The sequence below is a fragment of the Sphaerodactylus townsendi genome, linkage group LG05 (genome assembly GCF_021028975.2).
Source record: "Sphaerodactylus townsendi isolate TG3544 linkage group LG05, MPM_Stown_v2.3, whole genome shotgun sequence".
Lineage (NCBI taxonomy): Eukaryota > Metazoa > Chordata > Lepidosauria > Squamata > Sphaerodactylidae > Sphaerodactylus > Sphaerodactylus townsendi.
Window position 1 is genome coordinate 59,979,952 of NC_059429.1, and position 25,551 is coordinate 60,005,502.

Genomic DNA, 25,551 nt, shown 5'->3' on the forward strand with positions numbered 1-25,551 from the left:
ATCCCTCTATCTCCCCACTAATTAAAACACCCCGGACTCCACAACACGTGGGCCCAGGCTAGCCACTAAAATATTAACTACTCCACTAAAAACATTAACAATGTTAACTAACAGTAGGCAAACTGGACTAATCCAGCTGCACATAAACTAATCTGAGCTAATACAAACTAATCAAGGACTAAAAAACAAGCAATACTGACCAGACTAAACTAACAACTTGTAATAACCCCTTAACTCTAATTTATTGCAGCTAATAATTAAACATGAGAGGCGCCAAAATCAGGCACCTTACAATACCAGAATAATAGTGGAGGTTGAGGTGATGGGAACTGGAGTGATGGAACTGAAAACTGAGAACCGAGGAGGGCACCAGCTGACAGCAGAGGGAGCCGCTGCCACCAGCTCCCTGTAGAGGTCACTCTTTGCTGTGTTCTTCAGGGGACATAACGATGGAAACAATCCGCAGGTGGCGAGCGTGGGGCCCACACCACCCAAGCCAGCCCCCTGCGTGTTGATTACAATACGTTCCTCACACCGTGACTTATTTAAAAAAAATCCAAAATGAATTAATGTTGGTAAAATGTTACATGGTTTTTGTCAGTGACATAGTATAACACAGCCTTTTGCTTTTCATGCTGCTTTGAGTAGTCTGGAGAGGTTGCATAAGTATATTTATTTTTATAATGATCTGTACAACTGAGTCAGTGATTCCAGCATAATGTAAATCATAAGGTATATTATAGGACTAGTGTGCCGTACTGGCAGACTAAGAGCTTTCTATTCTACCTGAATGTAAAACATAAATCTGCATATGTTTTCAACAAATGGAAGGAATCTTCACTGTTTTGTGCACCAAAATTATATCACATATATTTTACAAACTCTTTAGCTCCTCTTTGTCTCCTGTAGCAAAAACAAGTAAGACCAGCTTTCCACATAAGGAAAGAAAAGCCCTTAAAAGGCCCACAATAGAAATTAATCAAAGGCCCCTTCCGCACGGACGGATGGACGGTCCCGGAACGCATGGAAGGTCCCGGAACCAGCTGGGACACTGGACGCATGGACGGTCCCGCATGGACTGTCCCGGAACCAGCTGGGATGACGGCGCAGAGCTGTGCCGTCGTCCGGGCGACTTACCAGTCCCGCGGCCCTCCGGCATGTCGCCGAGGCCAGGAGACGCGCCCCCTGTCCTGCGCGGCCGCTCCAGGGTCACAGGGCAAAGGGGCCGTGTCCCCAGGCCTCGGCGACAAGGCATGAAGAACGCAGGACTAAGTCACCAGTGGAGAGGCGCTTGGAAACGCTGCGTTAAGCATGGCAGCGGCTCCAAGCTAGCGTTCCCGAAAAACCACGCTGGGGAAGCGTGGTTTGGGAACGCCGGCTTCGCACCGGTTGGGTGTGGCACAGCCTGGCGGCACTGCAGCTGTGCTATCGCGGAAATAAGCTGACCTGGGGGCGGCATTTTGCCTCCCAGGCCGCCATATTCCACACGTGCAGAAAGGGCCAAAGCTTCCAATTTCAGCAATATTTCCCACTTTAAAATATGCTAGAAGTCATGCCTAAAAGCCATTTACACACACTCACACTCGCTTTTACTGTTTTATTGTTTGATTTTTTTTTACTGTTGACTTTATTTTTAATGCTGATCAATATTTACTGGCTCACTTTATATTTTACTCTTCTGCACCACCTTGAAAGCCTTATGACTCTGAAGCAGTTAAAAAAAGGATTTAAGCCCAAATAGAAGGATTCTGTTGGAAATTCCAACAGTTTACATTAGTGTACCACAACATTCAAATCTATTCCCTGGCAAATTTTACAAGGTTAGCCTATGTATGTTTACTTAGAAATAAGTCCTTTCTTTTTGCAAGAGAACAAACTGAGGGCGCATGAAAAACCACACAAATGAGAAAATAATTTGTATTTCCTCCAAAATTTCCCCCTACAGAACTTGATACGCCCCTAAATTTCAGCAGCCTAACTTCCTCTCTTCCTTTCCCCTTTTAACTGGCTCTCATCAACCGTTTCTGGAGCACATTAATTCCTCATCTGACCTTTTTCTCTCTTTTGATTAATTCACAAAGTCATACTTTTCTGCTTATCTAGGAAATTCACCCTACCTTGCAAAAATCCTTAGCTTATCCTTAGATGGTCTGATTTTACCGCTTTCGTGGTCATATTGGTGGGTAGACATCTTACAGCTGGAAGAAGCTGCATCTCCAATAACAATGGTTAGTTTTTTTTACAATTTTGCTAGATTTTGAACCTTTTTAGGATATTTTAGGATTTTGAAGCTTTTCAGAGGCACTATCAAGAGATTTGATGAAAAAAAAAACCCCTTTGCTTGACCCAGAGTTTCCATTGCAACCATAACATGCAATTGTGGATACTTTTACATGCACAGTATCATTCAATGATTTACTATGTATATTTTTAAGACTTTATTGTAACCAATTTCTATGTCAAATAGTGTTGCAGTCCAAAACCCACTACATGTTTCTTGTTTTCTCTTTTGCAGCATCCTATGTTTGTATGAATATTTCCCACTGCCTTAAAAAAAGGGACTGAAACTAAGGGACTGAAACTACAGCTATCCATTTTCACTATTATAATTTCACTGCAGTAGAACATGCACAGAACAGTTGGGGCTGCACACCCAGAAATGCTGCAGTTCCACTCACTGGGTGATTGATGGCACAAGAACAGGAGAAGGCTAAATTTGGGTTTTCTGAAACACATTTTTGGGGGATATTAGCTGTTAAAAGGGGATTCTGCATGCACATGCCCGGTTGCAAGATGAGAGACAGCAACCTCGCATGTGGAACATATTCCCAACTGTACTCAGGATAAAGGCACAGAAGCCTGTTCCCAGATATAGTGCCCCTAGGCTGGGGGTGGGGGGATTATGCTTAAAAACTAGACATTCATTTTGGCATTTCTAAGTTGTCTTTCAATCACAGACACCTATGAAGTATGAGCTTCATGATATCATTAAGGTTATGCTTTCAGAGTGATGACAAAGTCTAATTTGAAAAATCAAAATGTGTAGCCAGAGCAGAACAATAACCTTTTATTTGCCTGAAGTTCCTGTCCCTTTACAGAAAGTTTCTAAAGCAAAGCCAGCCAGTGATTTTGACAGACTACATATATTTTGTGCTTAAGTTCTACAGACGAACCATTATGGCATCAATTAGATTGATGTGAGCTTCAAATTTATACAGCCAAATCCTAAAACATGCAACATCAACAAGTATGTGCTAAGTGCATGCTAAGAATTATGACAGTACACAAGTGTTATATAGAAAGAAAGTCAGTCTTGTTATTTATGGAATTATTTAAAAGCTAGAACTTTATACCAACATAAACTGTAACATAAAGCAGCAGCACTTAATTCACATTTACATGGAACCCAGACACACAACCTGTGAGCTTCCATGGTGATGGCAGCCACTGGCCAATTTAAGCCCTAGCGACCAGAGCTGCAATAAACCCTTTGTTTATTGCTTGGGATTGAAAAGTTTGAGGGTTGTCAGGCACTAGGCATCTACTGTACATGATTGGTGTGCTGCTATCAGCTGTATGGGCCACAAGTTGTGCACTTCTAGCATGATCAAGCTCTAGAAATTATTTCAGTATTCATTGCTACAGCCCTGTAACAAAGCCTGAAGGGAGGCTCAGAGTCACAGAACAGTTATTTCTCTAAAACTGATTAACAGCTGGGATTTTCTAATCTATTGCCAGCAATTAATTTACCTGATTGCAGAAGGGTGCTGATTCAGTTTGCTTTTATTAAATTCTTTCAGTTTGTACACTCAAATAGTGAGAACAAATAATGGACCGCTGCTTTCAAAGGAACTGGACATGTTGAAAGAAAGTGTGTAAAAAGTCCACTTTACCTCACTGCCTTCATTTTGACATCCAAATATGTGTTTTATTCTATATACAAATATCAGTTCTTTCAAAACTTTCATCAAGAGCACCATCAAATCTAGAATAATTTCATTTTCATTTCATTTCATTAAATTTATAGACCGCCCTTCTCTGAATGATATAAGTGAGAATGGAGGGGAAATGACACGAACATAGTGAAGATGAGTGTTCTAACCATTTTCCCAGGCCCAAACCATTTCACTCCTTTCAAGAAATCCTCTTATCTACTGGAATCTGCTATGCCATGTCTGCAGCAGCAGCGGCTGTTGCCACACTCGCTGTTCTATCTCTCTCCTGACTGCTGATCCATCATGGTAGCAGTCAAACTGTTCAGCAATTAAGCAAGTAATATAGTTCTGCAGCCACGAAAAGAGCAGGCTGCCCCATGGGTCATTAACGTTATCTCAGATTTCAATGTGTAGCAAATAATGGATTATAGGGAAAGAACTTTAGCACTTTTAGAATCACAAAGTGGTCTGAAGTCTTTTTTTACTGTCTGGAAAGATGTAGATGAATATTTTTAGGGGCTGATTTACATTGAAGCAGTTTGATCATGGGTAGCTCCATCCAAAAGCTGAGTGCCCAGCTATAGTCCCCAAAGATGCTTCCAGGTGGCATGAGGAGGATCAAAAAGTGAAAGTGTCTCCTTCCACCAAGAAGCCTCTGTGGGTCTCCATAAAACTACACCACCCAAAAGGGTGGCTTAAATCTGAGGAATGACCTACTGGCATAATGCTGGTAAAAGCTAGGAGGTCACTGGTTAACTCCTGCTGGGAGGCTCTAATCAACCCCTGCTACGGTGGTGACAGCAGCAGGGGCCCTGGGATGCTAGCACCACACTCATCATCACATTTCAACTTGGGGGATGGTGAGGATGGTGGCTGCACACCAGCAAAATCACCCCTCCACTGAGGTAACTCCCCTGGAAAGGGCGAATCTGCCAGAGTGGTGATGTACTGCTCTCAAGAGCGGGTTCCCCCCTCCCCTTTGGATGGGGTTCTTAATCAAGTACATATGACTGATGGTTGGATCTGCAGATTTTCAGGAAAACCTTATTTAGCCTTTGTGGGTGCCTCCCATCCCAACCATCCTTGCAAGGTAGGCCAGCACCTGGATGAACTACTCAAAGACTGAAAAAACACACTGAGGTTAGCAGTTTGCAGCCAGCAGACTTTAATGGCAAGCAGTTTACAGCACTCTTGCTGACTTCTCATCCCTCTTCTTTCTTTCCTCCCCCCGCCCCCCGGCTTCTTCTCCTGTGCCCCTTTTATCCCTTCCAAAAAGGTTCTTCCCTCCTTGGGGCTTCCTAGTCCAGACTACTAGCAGTTGGTAGGCTGTCTGTCGAGTCCAGTCAGCTCTGGGCTGGTCCCCCAGAGCTCTGGGTCCTCCTCCCTGATGGCAGCCTCGTCTGGGCTTTGACAGATGTGCCCCACTCTGTGAAAATGCTGAGGCCTGTTGATTGCAGCTGGGTTGGAGCTGTGCCAGCCACACCCTTTTCAATGGAACAGCTGAGGGCTGCTCCTACTAATCCAGCCAATTCCATGCAGCTTCTCCTGGCTTCCATGAGCATACTGTGTTTGCTAGTAATTCTGGGGGCAAGGTTGCCAGTTGTGGGGCATCCTGTGGTCCCTGGGCAATCGTCTAGGCAAGGGAGCAGGGTGGTATAGACTACAGAGTAATGGGAGGCAGCCCTCTGTACCCGGAGAGCTTAACTTTCAAATATATATTTTTGTTGGATGCTGCCCAAGATTCTCAGTTGAATTTGAACTTAAACTCTTTGTCAGGACTGGAAAAAATATTTAAAATCTTAGAAGGTAGTCTGGTACAGATCAGAGAAAATTTGTCAGCCCTTATCAGGTGGAGTTAGGGTACACAATTGTTTTTTGAATAGCGACATATGAAACTCCTATGGCCATTTTTAACCTAGCCTATTTAGACCAGTTCTCATGTCTCTTCTTGGATTTGCCTCAGGCTATATATGAAGCTTTAACTTACCTACTTGACTAGCAAGATAATCAGCTGATCATCTTCTGCTATGCTTCTGCTTTACATTAGAACAGGGGTAGGGAACCTGCGGCTCTCCAGATGTTCAGGAACTACAATTCCCATCAGCCCCTACTAGCATGGCCAATTGGCCATGCTGACAGAGGCTGATGGGAATTGTAGTTCCTGAACATCTGGAGAGCCGCAGGTTCCCTACCCCTGCATTAGAACAATACAGTATTTAGGCAAGTACATTTTAACACCAAACACAAGAATAGTACTGCAGTTTCAGACTACTTAAGCAGATAAGCTATGCATACACTATAGACGAAAGACTCAGATTGGCCCATTAAGAAAATGTGGAACGGTCTCACATCGTCAGCTTCTATTGTGCTCACGTTTCTATTTAAAATTTTCTATTTAAGTACCTTAAAATTACATCCTCTTTACACATCACTCGCAAATGCTGTCTCACTTGTCGGCTGCTCCCATATTACTAGTTGAACGAAACATTTGCGTCTTTTCCAGGCCTCGGTGCCATGTTATATAAGTGATGTCCAGTTCCTAGAGAGGAGTTGCTTGTGTTGAATGGTAATCATGATCACAGAGGCATTTTGTGGTAGTTAATGCCCATATACCTCTAAAAGAATGGGAGCAGCCACAAATATAGCAGAAGTTATGTAGGTGAATTTACATGTCAAGAGTGTCTTGCCTGGATACAAATTCCAAAGCTGCATTAAGTCCACTGACAAAATCAAAACATAACTGTTATGAGATCAACTGAAGAAGTGGGCTTTGATCTATGAAGTCTATGCTAGATAAGAATTGTTTAGACTTGAAGTACAAAATCCACAGAGATTTGCTATTAGTTTCATGAGATGAGCTATTATATAAAAATTATTTTTCATGTTACTTTAATGCTGGTTTTACTGTTTTTAAGTGCCACTGTATTATTCTTCCAGATACTATCAGATTGAGAGGCCTATTTTGGAGAAGTAGTTTTCTAAACACATATTGCTTGCTGGTATAGGAATCACATATACAAACTGAATGCACAGTGTGTGACATTAAATCAGATTGATCTGTATGCATTGCAAAAATATGGCTAAGTATATGGTAGAGAACTTATTTAAGCTGTTCTATGATTTTGCAAGTATGACATCTAAATTTAGAAAATATTATCATATGTAATTATTCCAATTTGTTTGTTTTGTTAAAAGTACTTGGCATTCACATTTCAGAATATAACAGGTTTCATGCATTGTTAATGAAAACCACCATTATCTCATAACATAACCAATCTTTGAGACGTTAGTGATTCAGTCAAGTTGAAGTCATGGTCATTCTTACTTTACTCAGTTAGGATATTCAAATATATATTTAGCCCCATTCCCCAACCCACTGCAAAGTTACTGTTAACAGAAGAGACTGGTAACATTCACCAACTCCAAGGGCTAGCATCAAAAAGAATATAGCTACATTGTCATCCACAGCTGTGCAGGCACACATACACATACAGAATATAGAAATGTATCCGTTAGCAGATACAGTGCATATACATAAAGGTAAAGGGGGTGATTGGCTATTTAAGTTACTGGGGAAATTTCATGTGGGTCTCCGACCTGAAGACTTGTTCCCCAGTCCCCTTCTTTTCCTTCCATTACATTCTCTCTCATACATGAAGACAGTTAATCTCCATCCAGCTCAATTTGTTCCAGACTTTACCCTTTCACCGGAAGAGAAGAGGCATTTTAAAAATACTAGTTACTCTCTCTTCTTTCCAAGAGCAAAGTCTAGCACACACGCCTGCACAAGCCTTGCATCTCTTTATTGCTTGAAAAGCTGCCAAGGAGTGGCAAGATTGGGATGTTGTGTGGTTTCCAGGCTGTATGGCCATATTCTTCCCCTGGTAGTGTCTGTATGCTTCTTGAATATCTACTGTGGTATACCTACAAAAAACTCTGCTTTGGCTTTTGAACACTTCACAAACACCAGACTCCCTTTCTTCTCTTTCTGCTGGGACCATTTAGCAGCCTGTGCACCATTTTTTGTAATAGCATAGTAGTTTGTGATGTGATCTTAGGCATATTTACTCAGAAATAAGCTCCACTGAATTAAATTAAGATCACTTTCAGGTAAGTGCGCACAGGACTGCTGCCTGACAGTGAAATCCTATCCACACTAACTTGGGAGCAAGAGCCATTTAATGCAATGGGACTTATTTCTAAGTATAAAGATAGAAAATTAAGTTGCAAGCCACTCCAAGACTCTTGTTGGACAGAGATCAGTTGTAATTCTGAGAGATCCAGCCCCCCCCACCCCCACCAAGGTTGGTATCCCTAGTTTATTTGTTGCCTCCTATCTTCATGTCATTTTTATCATCTTTATGTATCATTTTCATGTGATTTTATCATATATATATTTAAAATATTAGCTATCTTGATGGCTCTTATGAGAGCAGAAATGCAGGATATAAATTTTTCAAATAACTTATTAATAATAACAATAATACAGCAGACGAAAGGCAACATATAAAATGTCACAAGCTGTACTGTAAAAGTTGCTTATTCTATCTCTTCAAGACAATCAAAAATGCAATCTTACCAGAGCCATTGGATTTAATATACATTTTGGAAATTTTGCTCAAGCCAAGTGGAGATAATGTGTTCAGTTTTGCCAGGCAAATCAAGTAACTTTTAAACGAGCTTCAAACATGTTGAATGTTGTGATGTTCCATTAGAGGGCATAGCTGAATGTTATTCTGTGGTTATAAGTCTTCCTCTAAGCTAACACAATAACATTTACTGTCTGCAATATAACCAGTTTCATTATCCCTTGCAATAAATATTCATTAGCCTCCAGATTTCATATATGTAAATGGGACTGGCAAGCATGAACTGATTAATCACTGAGAATGGAAATATTCCATATCAAAGCTGTCCCACATGAAAGGCATTTGTATGTTAATAGCTTGATTGTAAATCATCTACAATTCCAGGCAAACATTTTATTTGATTTTCCTGTTGATATACAACGTGGCAGTGTTTTACAGTCAGGAGAATCAACTATTGTCCTTATGCACAAAGAATTATCTGCACTGCAACATCATAATCTCATTATGTTTATTAAATAGTTACTTAAGAGATTAAATGGCTAAGCAAAAAAGTCACATGACAGGCAGTCCAAGCTGGCTGAGGACAGCGCCACTCCACCCCACCACCTTCAGAGGGCTTTCCAGCAGAGTGAGAAGGAAGAAAAAAAAGAAAAAACGTCCTGTCAGAAAACCTTCCCCAGGGCTAAATGGACTCACATCACCCAAAACCATGGTGTAAGCCGATCTTTCCTGCTGCCGGTGGTTCTGGGACCAAAGCCCAGTGGGAGCTGACTAATGTCAACTCCACTTCTAGGAATACCCCCCCCCCCCCAGCTGTGTCAGCCTCACCATTAGACTGGTGCAGCTGTGTTCCTGAAGACAGAGCTGACATAAGTTGACTCCCACCAGGTTTTGTTTCCAGGTAAGCTGGTGGTAGGGATGACAAACTTAATTCATCCTTCCAGGTGGTGTAAATCCATTTAGTCCTATGGAGGGCTTTTTGGTGGCATGCACAAATAGACATGCACAAAAGTTATTTTTTTCTTTTTCTTCCTCTCTATGCCACTGGAAAGCCCTCTAGAGGCAGTGGGGTGGCACAGCAGCCTAAGCCAGCTCCAGTGGCCATTCAGTCCCCACACCGCCACCCCCGCAACTGGATTGGGCTGTAGGCTGCTAGTCCTAAATATATATACTTGGAAATAGTCTATTGAAAAATCCATGGGACATATTATAGATATAAATATGATGATTGAAGCACAATATTAAAAACCTTCCAACAATTAATAGACATTGTTCAGTTCCTTTTACACACACACAAGTGCACATGGAGCGACTTTATACTGAATTAGACTATTGACCATCAAGGTCAGCACTTTCTCCTTCAGCCTTTCTCAACCTTTTGACCCTGAAGGAATCCTTGAAATATTTTTGAGGCCTCAGGGAACCCGGCACATTTAGGCTCAAATATAGGCCATGAGATACAAAATGACTGTATTCATTTTAAGTGAAGGCCTGTATATATGCACTGATGTATGAGTCTGAGAAGATTTAAATTCTTCATTTAAACTATTGGAATTGTCTGTTCTAGAATCCTTCTCTTCTCTTTAATACCTCTTCTTCAAAAATCACCACACTCAACCCTCAGACATAACTTAATAGACATGCACAAAATTTATTTAAAATACCAGGATAAAATAACTATGGGAAAACTTCAGGGAAAAGATTCAGGAGTGAGAGACTGATGACACAGGTCAAGTTGGATTATTTAATTTCTTGAAAAATGCACTTCATCCTTCCCTTCCTGTGATATAGAATTGCCTCACGTCACGTCAAAAATCAATAATGGATTCACTATCTCATGTCAAAAATCAATAATGGGTTCAACCAATTAGCACAGTCCAACAATGTCTTGCAAGAGAGCTCAGAACGAGTTGCAACTAGTATTTTATTCAGTCTCTGCTTATTCATTATTGCTCTAATTTGAAATATTTTTTAAATAAATCATGATCTCCCAGGGAACCCCTAGTGACCTCCTGTGGCACCCAGGGTTCCATGGAAACTGGTTGAGAAGCCTTGGGCTTCTCCATTGGCAACACAGTTCTACAACGCCCCGGGGGGGGGGGGGGTTCACAACACCTACTGCCTCGTCATTTTAACTGGAGATGCCAGGGATTGAACCTGAGACCTTTTGAATGCCAAGCAGAGACACTTCTACTGACCCACAGCTCCTCTCCCTAAAGATCTTTCTTCAGCTGCACTTCTTTAATATCTAGGTCAGCTTGATCCTTCTGACCCTCAATAGCAGTATCTGTGTCTTCTATGACATGTGAATAATAAATTAGGCAAACAATACAGCTCTGATTCCTTACAAGAAAAATAATATTATTTTTGAATGGGGCCAGTTTATTAATAAATGTTACATACCATCATTCTACAGAATTGGTTCTAATATGCATTGGTGTGCTCCTTTCCCTAACTTTGAATGACTTACACATCAACAATTGAGACCCTGAGTTAAAGTACAATCCTGTAAAATCTGAGTGATAGCTGAGAGCCAAAAGATGGCTATTGGGCCCACTGAGATGAGACTCTGACAAAGCAACATCACTAATTGATTTCTGTTCTGCTTTTCCAAAAGTTACATGACCAGGAGTAGACTGAAGATCATGGAAGTGAGAAAATGTTAAGATCTCAGCCGTGGGCTGGGAACACTGCAGACCTCCTGGGATAGGTTAGAGCAGGGGTAGGGAACCTGCGGCTCTCCAGATGTTCAGGAACTACAATTCCCATCAGCCCCTACCAGCATGGTCAATTGGCTATGCTGATAGAGGCTGATGGGAATTGTAGTTCCTGAACATCTGGAGAGCCGCAGGTTCCCTACCCCTGGGTTAGAGTGAATGAATCAGTCAGAGAGAGACAGAAACAGAGGCATGGATATATACAACCTGGACTTTGTACTGAATAAAAGGTTCATAAAAGAGAGAGAGAGCTGATATGTTAGGAAACTAACTCAAAAATATTGCACACATGTTCAATAATGATTAAGAATCTCTAATTACAAACGACTATGAAATTATTACTCCAAAACTTGAGATAAATTACTAATTGGTAGAAACAGCTTACGATGTTCCGGGACTTGCTGTGGGTGGAGGACCTATAAGAAAGAAAATTTTTAATAAAAGTTTATTAAGAATTTTTAGCATCAAGTAACTTATTCATGTGGAGTATGATTTTATTAATTTCAATATTCTAATGTACAGGCCAAAATTATTGTTACAGCAGAAATTATTGCATAAATTAGTGAATACTAATACAGGTACCAATTTTAGTTCTTTTATTACATGGGCAGTCCACTCCAGATGAGGGGGGGCCAAATGCTTATAGGAAGTGGCAGAGAGTTGTACTGACTTTTTTGCCCTCTCCACCAGTGCAAAGGGGTACCCCTGCTGGTGGAGGGGGCAGAGGTGCAGGTGGATGGCAAAAACTGGTAGTCCAGACCACTGTGGAGCAATGCTGGCATCTACTCAGGTTTAGTGAGCTTCCACCAGCATTCCAACTTGGGAATGCTGAACCTTTGGACTTAGGCCACACTTTGGCGTAGTAGGGCTGGACCCTTGCCCAGCCTCATGCTGCCAAGTGTGCCACGGCTCCTTCCCCTTATCCAGGTGATTTACAGCTCATCCTGGCTCCCATTGGTCTGCAAGCAGGTGTTCCCAGGTCGGTACTGTCCCTGGGCCTCCAGGCTGGCCCCTGTTGGCTGGACTGGTGGGTTGACCAGCTGCTGGTGGCTGACCTGGGCAAGCCAGGTTGCCTTGGCCCTGGGGTCCCTGGCCCAGCCAGCAAGGTCTCACCCCAGGTCCTTCCTCCTTTCCTCCCTCCCTCCTTTCCTCCCTCTCTGTCTATCTTATTTCCCCATCACTTCTCTCTGCTCTTGCCTCCCCCCTACCTCTGTCCTCTATCCTCTTTTTATCCCCTCCTCCCTCTCAGTTTTGTCCTCTGAAGACTCTCCTCCACCTCATGATTGGGTTGCTGGTATTTCATCTGGTTTGTCCCAGGCACCCAGTAGTTGCCCGGCCTGCCATCCCATCTCCCCTTTCGGGTTCTGGAAGTGTGGGGCTGACCTCCTGCTCCCCAGGCTGCACTGGGGTATCCTTCCTGAAGCTGGTCTAGGCTCTTTGAGCCTTCGTTGCTCACCCTCACAAGCTGTCACCACCATCTGCCTCGTTTCCCGGTTCCAAAGGCAAACCAGCAAAGGTGGTCTTCCCCAGTCTATCATCTTTCCTTGGGCCCACCTCAACTCCTTTGCTGAGTGGGGGTGGAGTGATAGATGGCTCCAGTGATGGGTCCTGGCAAGGGGGTAAAGTCCAGACTGGTGGCAGCCGCCAGCTCCAGACAGACAGTAATGGGACAATTCAGCAGCAGGAGGGATTTCGAGTTTCCCTCCATTTTGCGCCACCCAAAGCCCCTTTGGAGGCGGTGTGGTGCTGCCTTTAAGGTGCCATCTCAGGTGACTGCAGTGCTTCCCTCAAGTGGATTGCAAGATTTAGAACAGTATCTACTGTCCAAGTAAAATAGAATATGAAAGTGTAGTTTTCTAAAGCAAATATAATAAATCTTAACAAGATAGAATGGTTCACTTCAAAATTAAATACAAAGGGTAGTGGAATAAAGAATCAGCAAAAATCAAAAATCATCTAACACACAATAGGCTACAAGAAAATACATTGAATCAAACACATAGAACTGGAAAAGAGGGAGAAAAAAGCAGCAATGTACAACAAGCAAGAGCAAGGAACATATATCAATACATGCTAAAAAAGCTGAGGAAATGCTCCAGTCACACTGTGACTGGAGAAACAAAGTGCAGAACAATAAGACAAGTAAGTCCTGGTAAGAACAAAGTCTTCCAGAGACTGTGCACAATCTTCAAAGGCAATAAAGCCATACAACAGGTAAAAGATGCGTCTTAAGAAATGGGATTGTGAATCAGCCCTCTAAATTTTTAGGCTACATACTCACATTATTGGGCAGGCTTCATTTTCAGTGCCACTGATGAAGCAGTTTGGATTCTGTGAAAAGGGGACGGCCAGGAACATTTCATCTAGTTTTTGACGTTTCTACACTTGATCTGGAGGACTTTATACTTTCCAGAACTTATAGCCTCTGAAGATTCTACACAGTCTCTAGAGGACTTTATTCTTCCCAGGACTCACTTACTGACTTATTGTTCAGCGCTTTGTTTCTCCAGTCATAGTGTGTTTCCTTAAGGTTTCTTTAGCACATATTGGTGTATGTGCCTTGCTCTTGATTGTTATATGGTGCTGCTTTTCCTCCTCTCTTCCTGTTCTATATGTTTGATTCATTATATTTTCTTGTAGCCTATTGTAGGTGATTTTTGATTTTTGCTGATCACTTCAAAATTAGTCATGAAATATGTTTAAATTGAAATCTAAGGCCAGGAACAGAAAACCATATAGGTAAATACATTTAAGCAGGTTTTGAATTTGGTTTCCCTGAACAGCTGTCCTTGCATGACATACGACAAATGAGGGTTGAAAATGAGAGGAGCTTTAGTGTGTGACATAGCAAAGGACTCTGCTGTGCCAAAAAGTGGGGCAGTAAGGTGAGCCATTGGGGCTAATCTAAAAGCCCAATCCAGATGCAGGGGAGGGGATCTGAATGGTCACAGGAGTTAGTGCAGACTTGTGCCAATGAGTTTGCCCTCCCGGCTACATAAGTGGCCAAGGACAGCAAACAGGGAGATGGGCAGGCGTCATGGAGATCTGTGGAGCTTATGGCCACTGCTTCCACCTCTGTGCCAGCCTAATGTGGAGGCTAATGCAGCTAGGGGCATTCCCAAAGGCTGAGCCGACAATAGTTGTCTCCCACTGGGCTTTATGGCAGGGGGGTTGGAATTTTTTTTTTTGCATTTTCTGCCTCCCTGCACTGCTGGAAAGCTATTCTGGAGATGACATGTCAGCAGTGCTGTCTCCAACTGCCTTGGACTATGGATTGGACTACCAGGTAGTTATTTGGGTCCTTGACTAGGATCTTTTTTGGTGAGGGGGAGCTGCAAGATTTTTATTTACCAAGTGTTTGTTAACAAAGTAAATCATTATACCTCAAATATTGTCCTGCTGTACCAGCATATGAAAATGCTCCAGCATATGAAAATGTATTGCTCACAAGACTTATAAAGGTGTATAAAGTTATAATACCCAACACGGACAAATGTCGAAGCATGCATAAAACTGATTCAACAAATCAAATTTTAATGAACAAATCAACTCATGATTCAACATAAGAAAAATGCTGTCCCTTTTGTATGCACTCAATTGGGCTAACACTGGGCAAACAAAAAAGGATCTCGACAGATAATGAATTTTCCACTGTTCCAATTAAACCTTCCTTCTCAGACTATAGTTATGGAAACTTGGAATTCAGCCTTTTATATCTATTAGACTTTATATGGAAAGGAAAAGCCAGAATTCACTAAGAAACTGAGCAATTCCACCATTTTGTAGAAGGGCTATATTAAGGAAAAGTTTATGTTGCTTCTGTATAAGCTGTCTGTGCTTTAATCAATGGAGGGATTACCTCTTTCCCCATAGTTGTCTATTAACCTAGCATTTTTCTTAAAATAGTTTGCCAAAGAGGAAGTCTTACCAAATTTCACAAACAGCACCCCAGTTGTAGAAACAGTCTTCCTGCCATTTGTTGCCACACATTGAAAGTAGCCAGTGTCTGTAGTATCCAGATTTCTTATTCGTAACCGAGATCCATAGCTTGTTGCACGAAAAGATATCCTTCTGGGTTCTTGTACAACAGGAGCATCATTTTTCAGCCAACGCACAGTTGGAGGAGGATTGCCAGAGACTCTGCAATGCAGTTCTGCTGTCTGGCCTAGAGTAGTGGTGATGTTGTTCATAGGCTCATCAAGTGTCAAAAAATAATCTGTCAAAAACACAAAGAAGATATGATATGATATTTATTATTACGGCCTTTTGGCCAGCCAATAGTTTAAAATCAGAGTACATGTGAATACATAGCACTCCACTTAGCACTCCACAAAGAAGAGTATTAGCTAAGGCAAGCCTTCCTGGAACCCTACTTCAAAAATAATCAAATCCTAGCCTTTAGCAGCACTGAGAAAATTATGTGTGATTCTATTTTCAGGTGGAAATCTATGCTAAATGTTATGCTAATCCTAATTCAAGTATTCCAAGGCACACAGAGTTCCTGTTTACTTCTTTTCTGGTGAGAATCAAACCACTCTTACTCCTTTTGTTTATGGAGCCAAAATGAGATTCCTGCACATTCAGGGTCTACACACATATAATGACTTTGGATCTAGGTTAAACTATGCAGTGTTGTGTATGAATGTACCTGTTACTGTAGAATACAACATAATTTGCACAGCAGTATGAGGACAATGTCCACATTTATCTACCAATTTTTAAATCTTTTTTCACACATTTTTATTACAGATGTATAACACTGAGCCTCAGGAAAGTAGTCTGTTACATTTCAAATGTGATGAGTGGCAGAAAAATTGTTCTGAAGTGATTCACAGAACTCATAGGCCCTTTCCGTACGGGCCATAAATGGCGGCTTGGGGACGGCAAAAACGCCGTCCCCAGGCCGCTGTTCGCACAGGGGGCACAGCTGCATCGCAGCCGCGCCGCCCTCGCGCCGTCCGTCCGTCCCGACGGCGGCGTTTGTTTCCCCAGTGCGCTTGGAAGCGCACTTGTTGAGGAAACGCCGGCTGGAAGCCACTGCCGTGCGAACGGCAGCGGCTTCACGGCGCTTCCCCCCCTTGCTCCCTGTACTTACCTTGTCCCCGGGCCTCTGGCGCGTCGCCGAGGCCTGGGGACACGCCCCCCTGCCCTGCGCCGCTGGAGCAGGCGCGCTGGGCCAGGGGGGCGTGCCCCCAGGCCTCGGCAACGCACGGAGGCCTGGGGACACGCCGGGTCGGCCGGGCGCCGGCGCTCCGCAGCACCGGCTGCCCGGCTCTTTCTAGGACCGTCTGTGTGGACGGTCCTAGCGTCGTCGGGTCGGCGTTGAGTACGCCGACCCGGCCGCTTCCGCATTCGTGCAGAAACGGCCATAGCTAATTCTGTCATTGCTCACCCTCTCCTGTTATTTAATTTTATCACTTCATAGTTATTATCAGATTTTCAAAAGAATTCAAAAAAAGTTGTGCAAATTTGTAGCTCCAAAGGTAAGTTTTTTACATTAAGGTTTTATTTTATTTACTTTATTTATACCCCACCTTGCTCTCCAGTGGGGCCCAAAGCAGCTTATATCATTCTTATCTCCTCTATTTTATCTTCACAACAACCCTATTAGGTAGTTTAGGGTGGGTGTCAGTGACTGGCCCATAGTCATCCAGCAAAGGTTCCATTGCAGAGTTTTAATAAAGCATGAAAACAATGTGTTTGATTTTGCCACCTGAGTGACAGCTCATGTCTTCTCAAAATGCAACTCTTTGTGCTTTAGAAACATTTGGTTGATACTTCACACAATGTGGAAACAAAAACTGTACTCTCTGTCTCTTCTCCATGTGGAAAGCATTCCATAATGTGGAAAGCACTTGCCATGAACGGTGCCCCTCATCACTCACACAAAGGACGTTTTTTTCCTTTACGGCCCTACGGTTTGATGTGAGCAGTTTGCTCGTGGTATGAAGACAATACACACGAGGGAGCTGAACTGTATGAGTGGGGTAACTTGGTGCCTGGGGAAGCTGCTCTGCTGAACTACAAACTAGTCCATATGCCTAATATACTGTGTGAACACAATGGCTTAAAGTTAACTGAAATGCTTTCAAAACCATAACAGGAAGTTCCCCAAATGAAGCCGAGGGCTAAAGTTATGTGACTTATTTCACTAGTTAGAAATTAACCCGACTTTACAAAAACAGAACATGAGACTTTCAAAAATTATCTTAAGAATGTTCATGCTGAGTGTTGTTGTGAGCTGGTCATATAAAACATAGCTATTTGATCAAAGATTATTTCATTTTTGTAGAGAAGTGGAATGTTAAACTAGAATCTGCAGACATATTAAACTCTTCCAATTTATTCTAGCTTGGGCTTTCAAGTGTTACATGGAATGCTTTAAGAAATAATGCATCTTTTGGATTAAATCATTTTTTATAATGTGGCATTAAAATTCAGTCCCCATATCATCCTGGAGTTCCACTGCCTTTCATTGCTAGATTTCAGGTTCAATGCTATCTGACCCAAAATATTTGTTTTAAAATGTGCATAGTATATCATCATCAGAGTGTAAATCTGGCCTCTTATCCCAGCAGTTCAGCTTTCAATTGAGGGTAGCAGCCTGGTTTGAAAGATTCACCTTTGCTTTTGTACCTTCACACACTCCAACCGTGTTTCAGACCTGCCAGCTCTCACATACCATTTTTGATGCTAATAGCAAATCAACTTTGGGAAGTAGTCCTCATTCTTGTCAGTTTTACCTCATATAATTTCCTAAGCAATACTGACAAAAAAGAAATTCTCCAAGGACTCGACCAAACTTTTTTGACCAAAAAACAAATGAAACTCATCCAGCAAGTTGCATAAATTTTGCATAAACTTATCCACAAGTCAATCAATAAAGTTCAACTAAATGTAAACTGACTGAATGCTTTAATTTAAGAACAGCAAAGACTCTGTATGAATTGGTAGAAGAAGTTGACAGTACTGATATTTTAATAACACTCAGAACTACTCTCTGTGCTGTCCTGTACACAGGTTCCTAGTTTACAGTCTCAAATCTCTGACTGTCAGATCAAGCCAGAAAATATCTTCATTTCTTTTAGGAGTGTCTCTGATAACAACCTTAGAACAGAAAAGTGGCTGTTGCTGTTGAAATGTTGGTTTTATTTTCCACCAAACCTACATCTCTGACTTCTAGATTTTGGTATATTTTACTGGGACTAAAATGTATTTTGTTATTACTTATATTAGGACTATCAGATCTCCTAAGCAGCTTCGTTCTTCATCTTTATTTTCCTGGATGCATTTTAATGAGAATAAACATATCTCTGATTATTTATGAAAAACTGAAGTGAATAATTACTGTGTTGTTTCTGATTACCTCAACTAAACTATAACCCAAAGCATTTTAAATCAAATTTCAAAGTATTGTTTTGAAATATATGTATTCATTTCAGTTTCAGAACAGTTACAGACACTGTTTGGTAAGATTGAAATATACAACCCCTCCACAACTCAAAACATAGGGCTAAACTAGACATTATGGCAGCTAGGGGTCCTGTCCCAAGCCACCAACACTATTTTAGACAGCAATTTAGCTATATTTTTGTACAATACAAATAAAAGTGGGCACTATTACTGTTTGTCATGCTGACAAGGGGCTTAGGCCAGAGGCGTAGCGAGGGGATGGCGCACTGGGAAAAATGGCACCCCCGCGTCCCCCCACGGCCCATGGTGGCTATGCCCTGCTTACTTGAGCCAGCAGCAGTGCTGGGCAGCCCTGCAGCCGAGGAGAACCTGGGCGGGAGAATGAACCCGAGAAGTGGTGCCCTACTGCTGCGGCCTCTGCCAGGCCTGGAGGGACTACTGGGATGAGAAGAGGAGCAACCCTAGAAGGCGGGGAGACCAGAGCCTATAGCCTGGCGGGGGAAGGGGGAGGGGGCAGAATGTGGGCCCCACTGAGGCATTTGTTCTCACCACACCCTGTGGTAGCTATGCCACTGGCTTAGATTGCTAATTCACCATATAAAGAGACTCAAAATATGTCTGATATACAATTAACAGAGACTGTTGACTAGTTTTTGACACACTGAAAAATGATACACCAAAAATATGCTATGATTCTGCTATAAGATGGTCAGATAGAAACTCAAGAGATACTATTTTAGGAAACATACCAGATACAAATACAAGGAGTTGCTATACTGATTTGTTCATCATATTGTTGTATTCTTAAACTGGAAGGAGTTTTCAAATATATTTAGGCAAGCATCTTTTCCAGTCTTGTATCAAAGATCCCACTTAAAAAGAATAAAACAAAGGACCAAGATACCATGAACCAAACCAGCGGTATGCACGAAAAACACATTTGCTCTAGTTCTAAATACGGCTCTGTAGAGGCTCCCTGGAATATTTCTAGCAAGATTTATATAATGGAGACAAGGAAACACATGCCAAAATAACTGTAGGAACTTGAGAGAAGAGGAAGAAGGGTAGGATAGAAATAGACAGAACTATTGCATACTCTGCTGCATGTATAGAAGCAGGAAGAAATGCTTCAGTACAACTTCACTGCCTTGCCTGTTGTGCATGTGAACACTTGCACTGAGGACAGGTTACAAAATATGCCCATAATGTGTGTACAAGGCGGATTTTGAATGGGCCAAAAACAGTGGTGTAAAAACGGTGTAAAATGGTTTAAAACGGTGTAAAAGGGTTTACACCATTTTCACACCGCTGTTTTTGTCCCATGCGAAATCCGCCCATGTATGTATAATTTTTTGTTTGGTCCCAGCTGCTTATGAAAACACTCTCAGAAAACAAATTTAGAAATGTTAATTTGAAATGAGAAATCCTTTAAAAGAGACCACCTATAATTTAATAATAGTTTATTTTTTTCCTTTTTGTCAAAACAATGCTCCTAGTCTTGAACCCTGGATACCATGTTTCAACCCACAAATATTTTTTCTTTATGCCTGAGTTATGAACTTCTGAAAAATGCTGACAGATCCTTCACTGTAGCAGGCCTAGTGGGTGCCCTATAATGAACCTCTAAATTACTTGAGATAATATCTGAGAAGTTTGGATTTCAATATGTTTTTGGTTATGACCTGTTGCCAATGCAAACAATGCACATCATAAGTCACCTTCATGGGTCTAAGAGCATAAACTGGAGACACAGAATGTAAATTCTAAATATTATAACGTATTTTAATTTTTGTGTTATGGAATAGTTGCATCTGTGCTTTTACACACAAAAATCTGAAATGTCTACAAACTCAAAATGTATAAGGAGAAATGTGCATATTTCCACAGCTATGTACTGACCTTATTAAAACAAGAAACTTTCCCTGTATGCACTATTTTTAAAAAACCACTTGAACAGCACTTAAAGTCAAAATACCAATTCTGGCAAAGGGATTTTAATCTTGATATGATTACTCTCCCTTAAATGTCTAGAGCAGCTTTATACTGTTATGACTACCTATGAGGAAAAATTCTGTTCAGCAAACTAAAAACTGGTAATGGCAACGTATAGTTTATTGATTGATTGATTGATTGATTGATTGATTGATTGATTGGATTTTTACCTCACCCATCCCCAAAGGGTTCAGGGCGTCTATACAACAAAAATACAATTAAAACAACAATAAAATCCTTAAAACATTATAAAAACCCAACTACAAAATAACTATGGCTGGCCTGCTGTAAAAGCCCAGTGGAATAGCTCCATCTAACAGGCCTATTTTTTATTATTATTATTATTATTATTATTATTATTATTATTATTATTATTATTATTATTATTATTATTATTATTTCCTTCCTTCTATAAGCTACCCATCTTTTTAGTACTACCTTTCCCTCCTTACTATTCTCAGTTATCCATATTTTTCCTATATTTTATCTTTCTTCCTTTATTGTTGTTTATATACATTGATTCACATTATGAATGTATATAAACCAAGACTAAGAAATAAAGCTGATAAAGATTGAGTGGATTGTTTGACAACCCACTCCTATATGGGGGATGAATGGCCCAATGAAGGTGGCGTGGAGTCACAATGGTGTGTTTGTCCCCTCTGCCGGTATAAGGGGCATCCCTGTAGCAGTGAGGGCAAAGGTTTCGGTGACTGGGTGCCCTTCAGCTCCACAGGGGTGAAACCTGGAATTGCATGAAAAGGGCAGGACAAAGGATTGAAACCTGAAGGACAGTGCAGAAGTAATAACTTAGAGAAAATTCAGAGGTCAAATCTAGAAGACAATTTTCACAGGGGACTATAGGGCTACCTGAAAATCCAAGGAAACTTTCCAGACATTAACTGTCCAAGGAAACGTTCCAGATATTCAGAGTCAATTCAAGTTTTGCATTTAAGAACAAATAGCCATGGGGACATGCTAGTTAAATTTACACATAAGAAAACATATAATGCTATACTGAATAAAAAAAGAAACTCCATTCCAAGTGGCAGGGAAACAAATGCTGCTATTCTAAGACCTGTCTGCAGGTTGGCTGAGGAAAAGGAGGGATTTTCATTTCTTTAGCCAAACTTTACAATGGAAGGGTTAGTTCTATTTGCTATACAAACTGCACTACCTAAGGCACGGCCAAAGAATAATCACCACAGTAAAATAAGCTGACAGAAGAAATATCAGCTTAGAACAAGGACAAAGAATCTGAGAGAGAACCTGATAGAAAAACCTCCTACTAGTTCAAAAGAATACTCTCCAAAAACAAGGAGGATGGAAGGACAAAGGAGAACTAGAAAAAGACAAAAAGACAAACTAGATCATATCACAGCAATATAATAAAATTGACAAAATGAAGATGGTATTGATCAATATTAATGGTCTATATTGCCCCGCTAGGCCCCTCCGCTCATCGGAGGCTGACCTCCTAGTGATCCCTGGCCCCAAAGAGGCTGGCCCCTACCTGGTGGAACAGGCTTCCAGGTGAAATCAGGGCCCTGCAGGACATACAGAGTTTCTGCAGGGCCTGTAAAACGGACTTGTTCCACCAGGCATTTGGCCAGCCAGGATAAGATCGAAAATCTGCTATAATGAACATCTGGCCTGCCATGAGCGCAAGGAAAGGGGGGGGGGATTTTTAATGCCGTCTGAAATTATGTAAATTATGTTTTATGGTTCCTTATTTTTAGTGGGTTTGATTGCTTTTAATGGATTTTAAATATCTGTATTTGACTGTTGGACACCGCCCTGAGCCCTCAGGGGGAGGGCGGTATACAAATTCAATTAATTAAATAAATAAAATTAATTCTTCTAAGGGAACAAAAACATTTAATCAATTACAGTGTCAAAATGCAGATACATTTTGTGTTAAAAAAACCCCCATATAAACAAAAGATGAATATAAATAACATGAAGTTGGGTAAAGTTTACTTGGCATCAGCTAACAATAAAAAAGAGACGCAATTTACATAAATAACTCACAAATACAAGTATAACTCACAAAGAAGAATCTTAGAAAGAAGATACGTTATTTTGAAAATCAGACCACTCGACAGTAATATATATGTAACAGCAATATAGTAACAGCAATATAGGCCCCAAACAACGCAAGAGAAAAAATTGCATTTTTTCAATCTTCATTGAATTTTCAAGGAGAGATAATGATTTGTGGAGACATGAACAGGACCTAAAAAAGATAGAACCCACCCTCCCAAGTAAAAGGAGGCAAACTTCCTAAAAATTTCCTCAATTATATAGAAATGTTACACTTAGAAGAAATCTGGAGCATCAAAAATCCAAGTACTAGATACCAAGCACATTAAAGAATAGGGATGTGCTGGATATCAAAAAAATTGTCAATCTAGCCTTCTAGCGAGTGTTGTTAATAAAGTGATAATGCAACAAAAGAAACATTTTTTAGAATGAACAATGGCATACCTGCAGAAAATAGTGCCTAGGGCAAGTACTGAAACTGCACCCCCCCCCCAATTACTTTAGCACTGTGTGCTAAATTAACTCATCACCTTAATATAGCCCTGTGTGCTAGAGCGCCAGTGAGGAAGTGTGTGCATGCATCCCCCAAGGCTGCAAAATATTTCATCCCAGCCAGCCCTTTCCTTTTCTCCTGAAGGAGAAAAGCTCAGGTAGCAAATGCATAGGATTGGGGAGAAGAGACAGCAACTGGCAGGTGAGTGGGCAGGTAGTAGGTGCCAAGCAGATGCCTCCCTGGGCATTGGGTGGGCAGGCAGGAGGCTATCCCTCTGGTTGGCAGGAAGACAGCTACCTCTCTGTCAGATGGGCAGTGGACGGCTACCTCTTTGGTGGCAGTCAGCAGATAGGCATGCAGCTCTCATGGGGAGAAGGGGCAGCCGAATGCACCCCCCACATGACCAAGGTGAGTCGTGCTGGGGTCGCAACCCATCTCACCCAGATACACCAGTGAGAATGAATCTACAAGGTATTACTGCAATTTGATATACAAACAAAACAAGTTAAAACATGTATGGTAAGATGGATGCAAAATGTTGAGGAAGAAATAGCTCTTCAACAGTGAGACACCTTATGGACACAGGATATAAAATTAATATGATAACCATTATTCCATGTCAATTATTATATAGTTCTTCTATAGTTTTAGTAGCTATTAACACTTATTGTTTATAAAATTATGATGTGCAATATTATATATGCAATTATTTTTTCGTGTTCTTGTTTTTATTTTTTTCACTTTTTCTGTCCTGTTTATATTTATAATTTTTTTTAAAAAAATCTAATTGTCAGCATGGCCCAACTGGAGATACTTAAATCCAGAGACTGGGGCCATTAGTTCTTTCTATAAATCTAAGTAAAACTCCAGACTTGCAAAATAATTGAGATCTTAAAAAATAAAAATTGAAATAAAATTAGAGGTTTAGACTTTCCCAACATGATAAAAGCCCCATCTTTGGGTTTAAGAAATAAATGTCCTCAATATCTGCTCCTAGGCATCAACGGTAATATTGCCAGCCTTCAAACCTTAGTTTCTGTCAGTGCCACTGAAACTCAGGAATCTATTCCAGGCCCTTCTGGTGCCTGCACCGATGGAAAAACTGACAGAGGCAGCTAGAGTTATACTTCCATCAAAATGGAAGTTGAGGACAGTGTTGGTCACTGGTAACTCTCTGCTGAGGAGTATGGAACATCAAGTGTCCAGGTCTGATCCCCTAGCCCAAGAAGTGTGCCTGCCAGGGGCAAAGATGAATCCTACTGCAGATCAGATACCAAAGCTGATCAAACCTACAGATCATTAGCCATTTGTTATAGTTCATGTGAACACTACCGCAAGCATTAAGACTGACTATGAAGTTCTTGGGAGGAAGCTGAAGGAATGGGAGCACTGGTAAGGTTCTCTTTGATCCTTCCAGTTGGAGGAGGAATGCAGTGAGCAGAATATAATGGAGATGAATCACTGTCTGTGTTGGTGGTGGCAGCCGAAGTGATTTGAATTCTGGGATCATGGGCTAGGTTTTCCACAAGATGGTTGACTAGCATGTGATGGACTTCACCTATCAGGCTGAGCAGAAATCTGGAAGATTCATCATGGGGGTTTTAAACTGGCATTACAAGATGAAGGAGACAACCGACATAGGGATTTTAATAAAAGACAGCAAACTACAGGTCAAATGAAGCTGAAGGTGTGGGGCTTCAGGTGCCTACGTAGTTGCAGTCAGTACACAGATTTTCTAGAACAAGATAAAATACTGATGGGTCACCTTCTGGACAGAGGATACTCTTCAAAGGGTGTAAGAGTGCTTTCTTCAAAGCTAAGAACACCAACAAATCCTTATTATTAACACCTAAAGTTAAAAAGGACAGTAAGAATAGAATTGTCATCTTCTTGACATATATCAGATACACACAAATTAAGAACATCATACTGAAACACTAGTATCTCCTTTCAAACATTCCCAGATGTAAGGAAACTCCACTCTTTGCTCAGAAAAGATCTAGAAACTGGAAGGACATATTAGCAAGATTTAGATTGCACTTAGTCCCCTCCCATTAATAGGCTCAGTATCGATGATCAAAGCAAACCAATTGGCCATTTCTTTTGTCTGTACTACATATATAATTAGGTTTTAGGATTCACATGAGCGGATAAGTTATTCTATGAAATCATTTACAAAATGTAATTTGAAATGCATGATGTACACTATTAAATGTCCTTGTAATCTTATCTATATTGAGTATACAACCAGAGCAGAATTTCAGAGCACAGGAGCTGCATTTAGACTGAAGAGAAAAAAAGCTCCCTTGGTAGAACACTTTGTAGATAGCCAGCTATGCTTCTGGGTTGTGAAAAGGAATCAAACGTCT

The 25,551-nt window shown here is 41.2% G+C and overlaps 1 protein-coding gene across 2 annotated transcripts in view; it reads right to left on the minus strand.

The window, feature by feature from the left end:
* The window catches only part of ROR1 (receptor tyrosine kinase like orphan receptor 1), a 204,264-nt gene that overhangs the window by 39,833 nt on the left and 138,880 nt on the right, over window positions 1–25,551 (minus strand). For both annotated transcript variants that reach the window (XM_048496938.1, XM_048496939.1), the window contains exons 3-4: window positions 15,170–15,457; window positions 11,627–11,657 (exon numbers count right to left, since the gene is read on the minus strand). In XM_048496938.1, coding sequence (XP_048352895.1) covers window positions 11,627–11,657; window positions 15,170–15,457 — 319 coding nt within the window. The remainder of the gene's footprint in view (window positions 1–11,626; window positions 11,658–15,169; window positions 15,458–25,551) is intronic.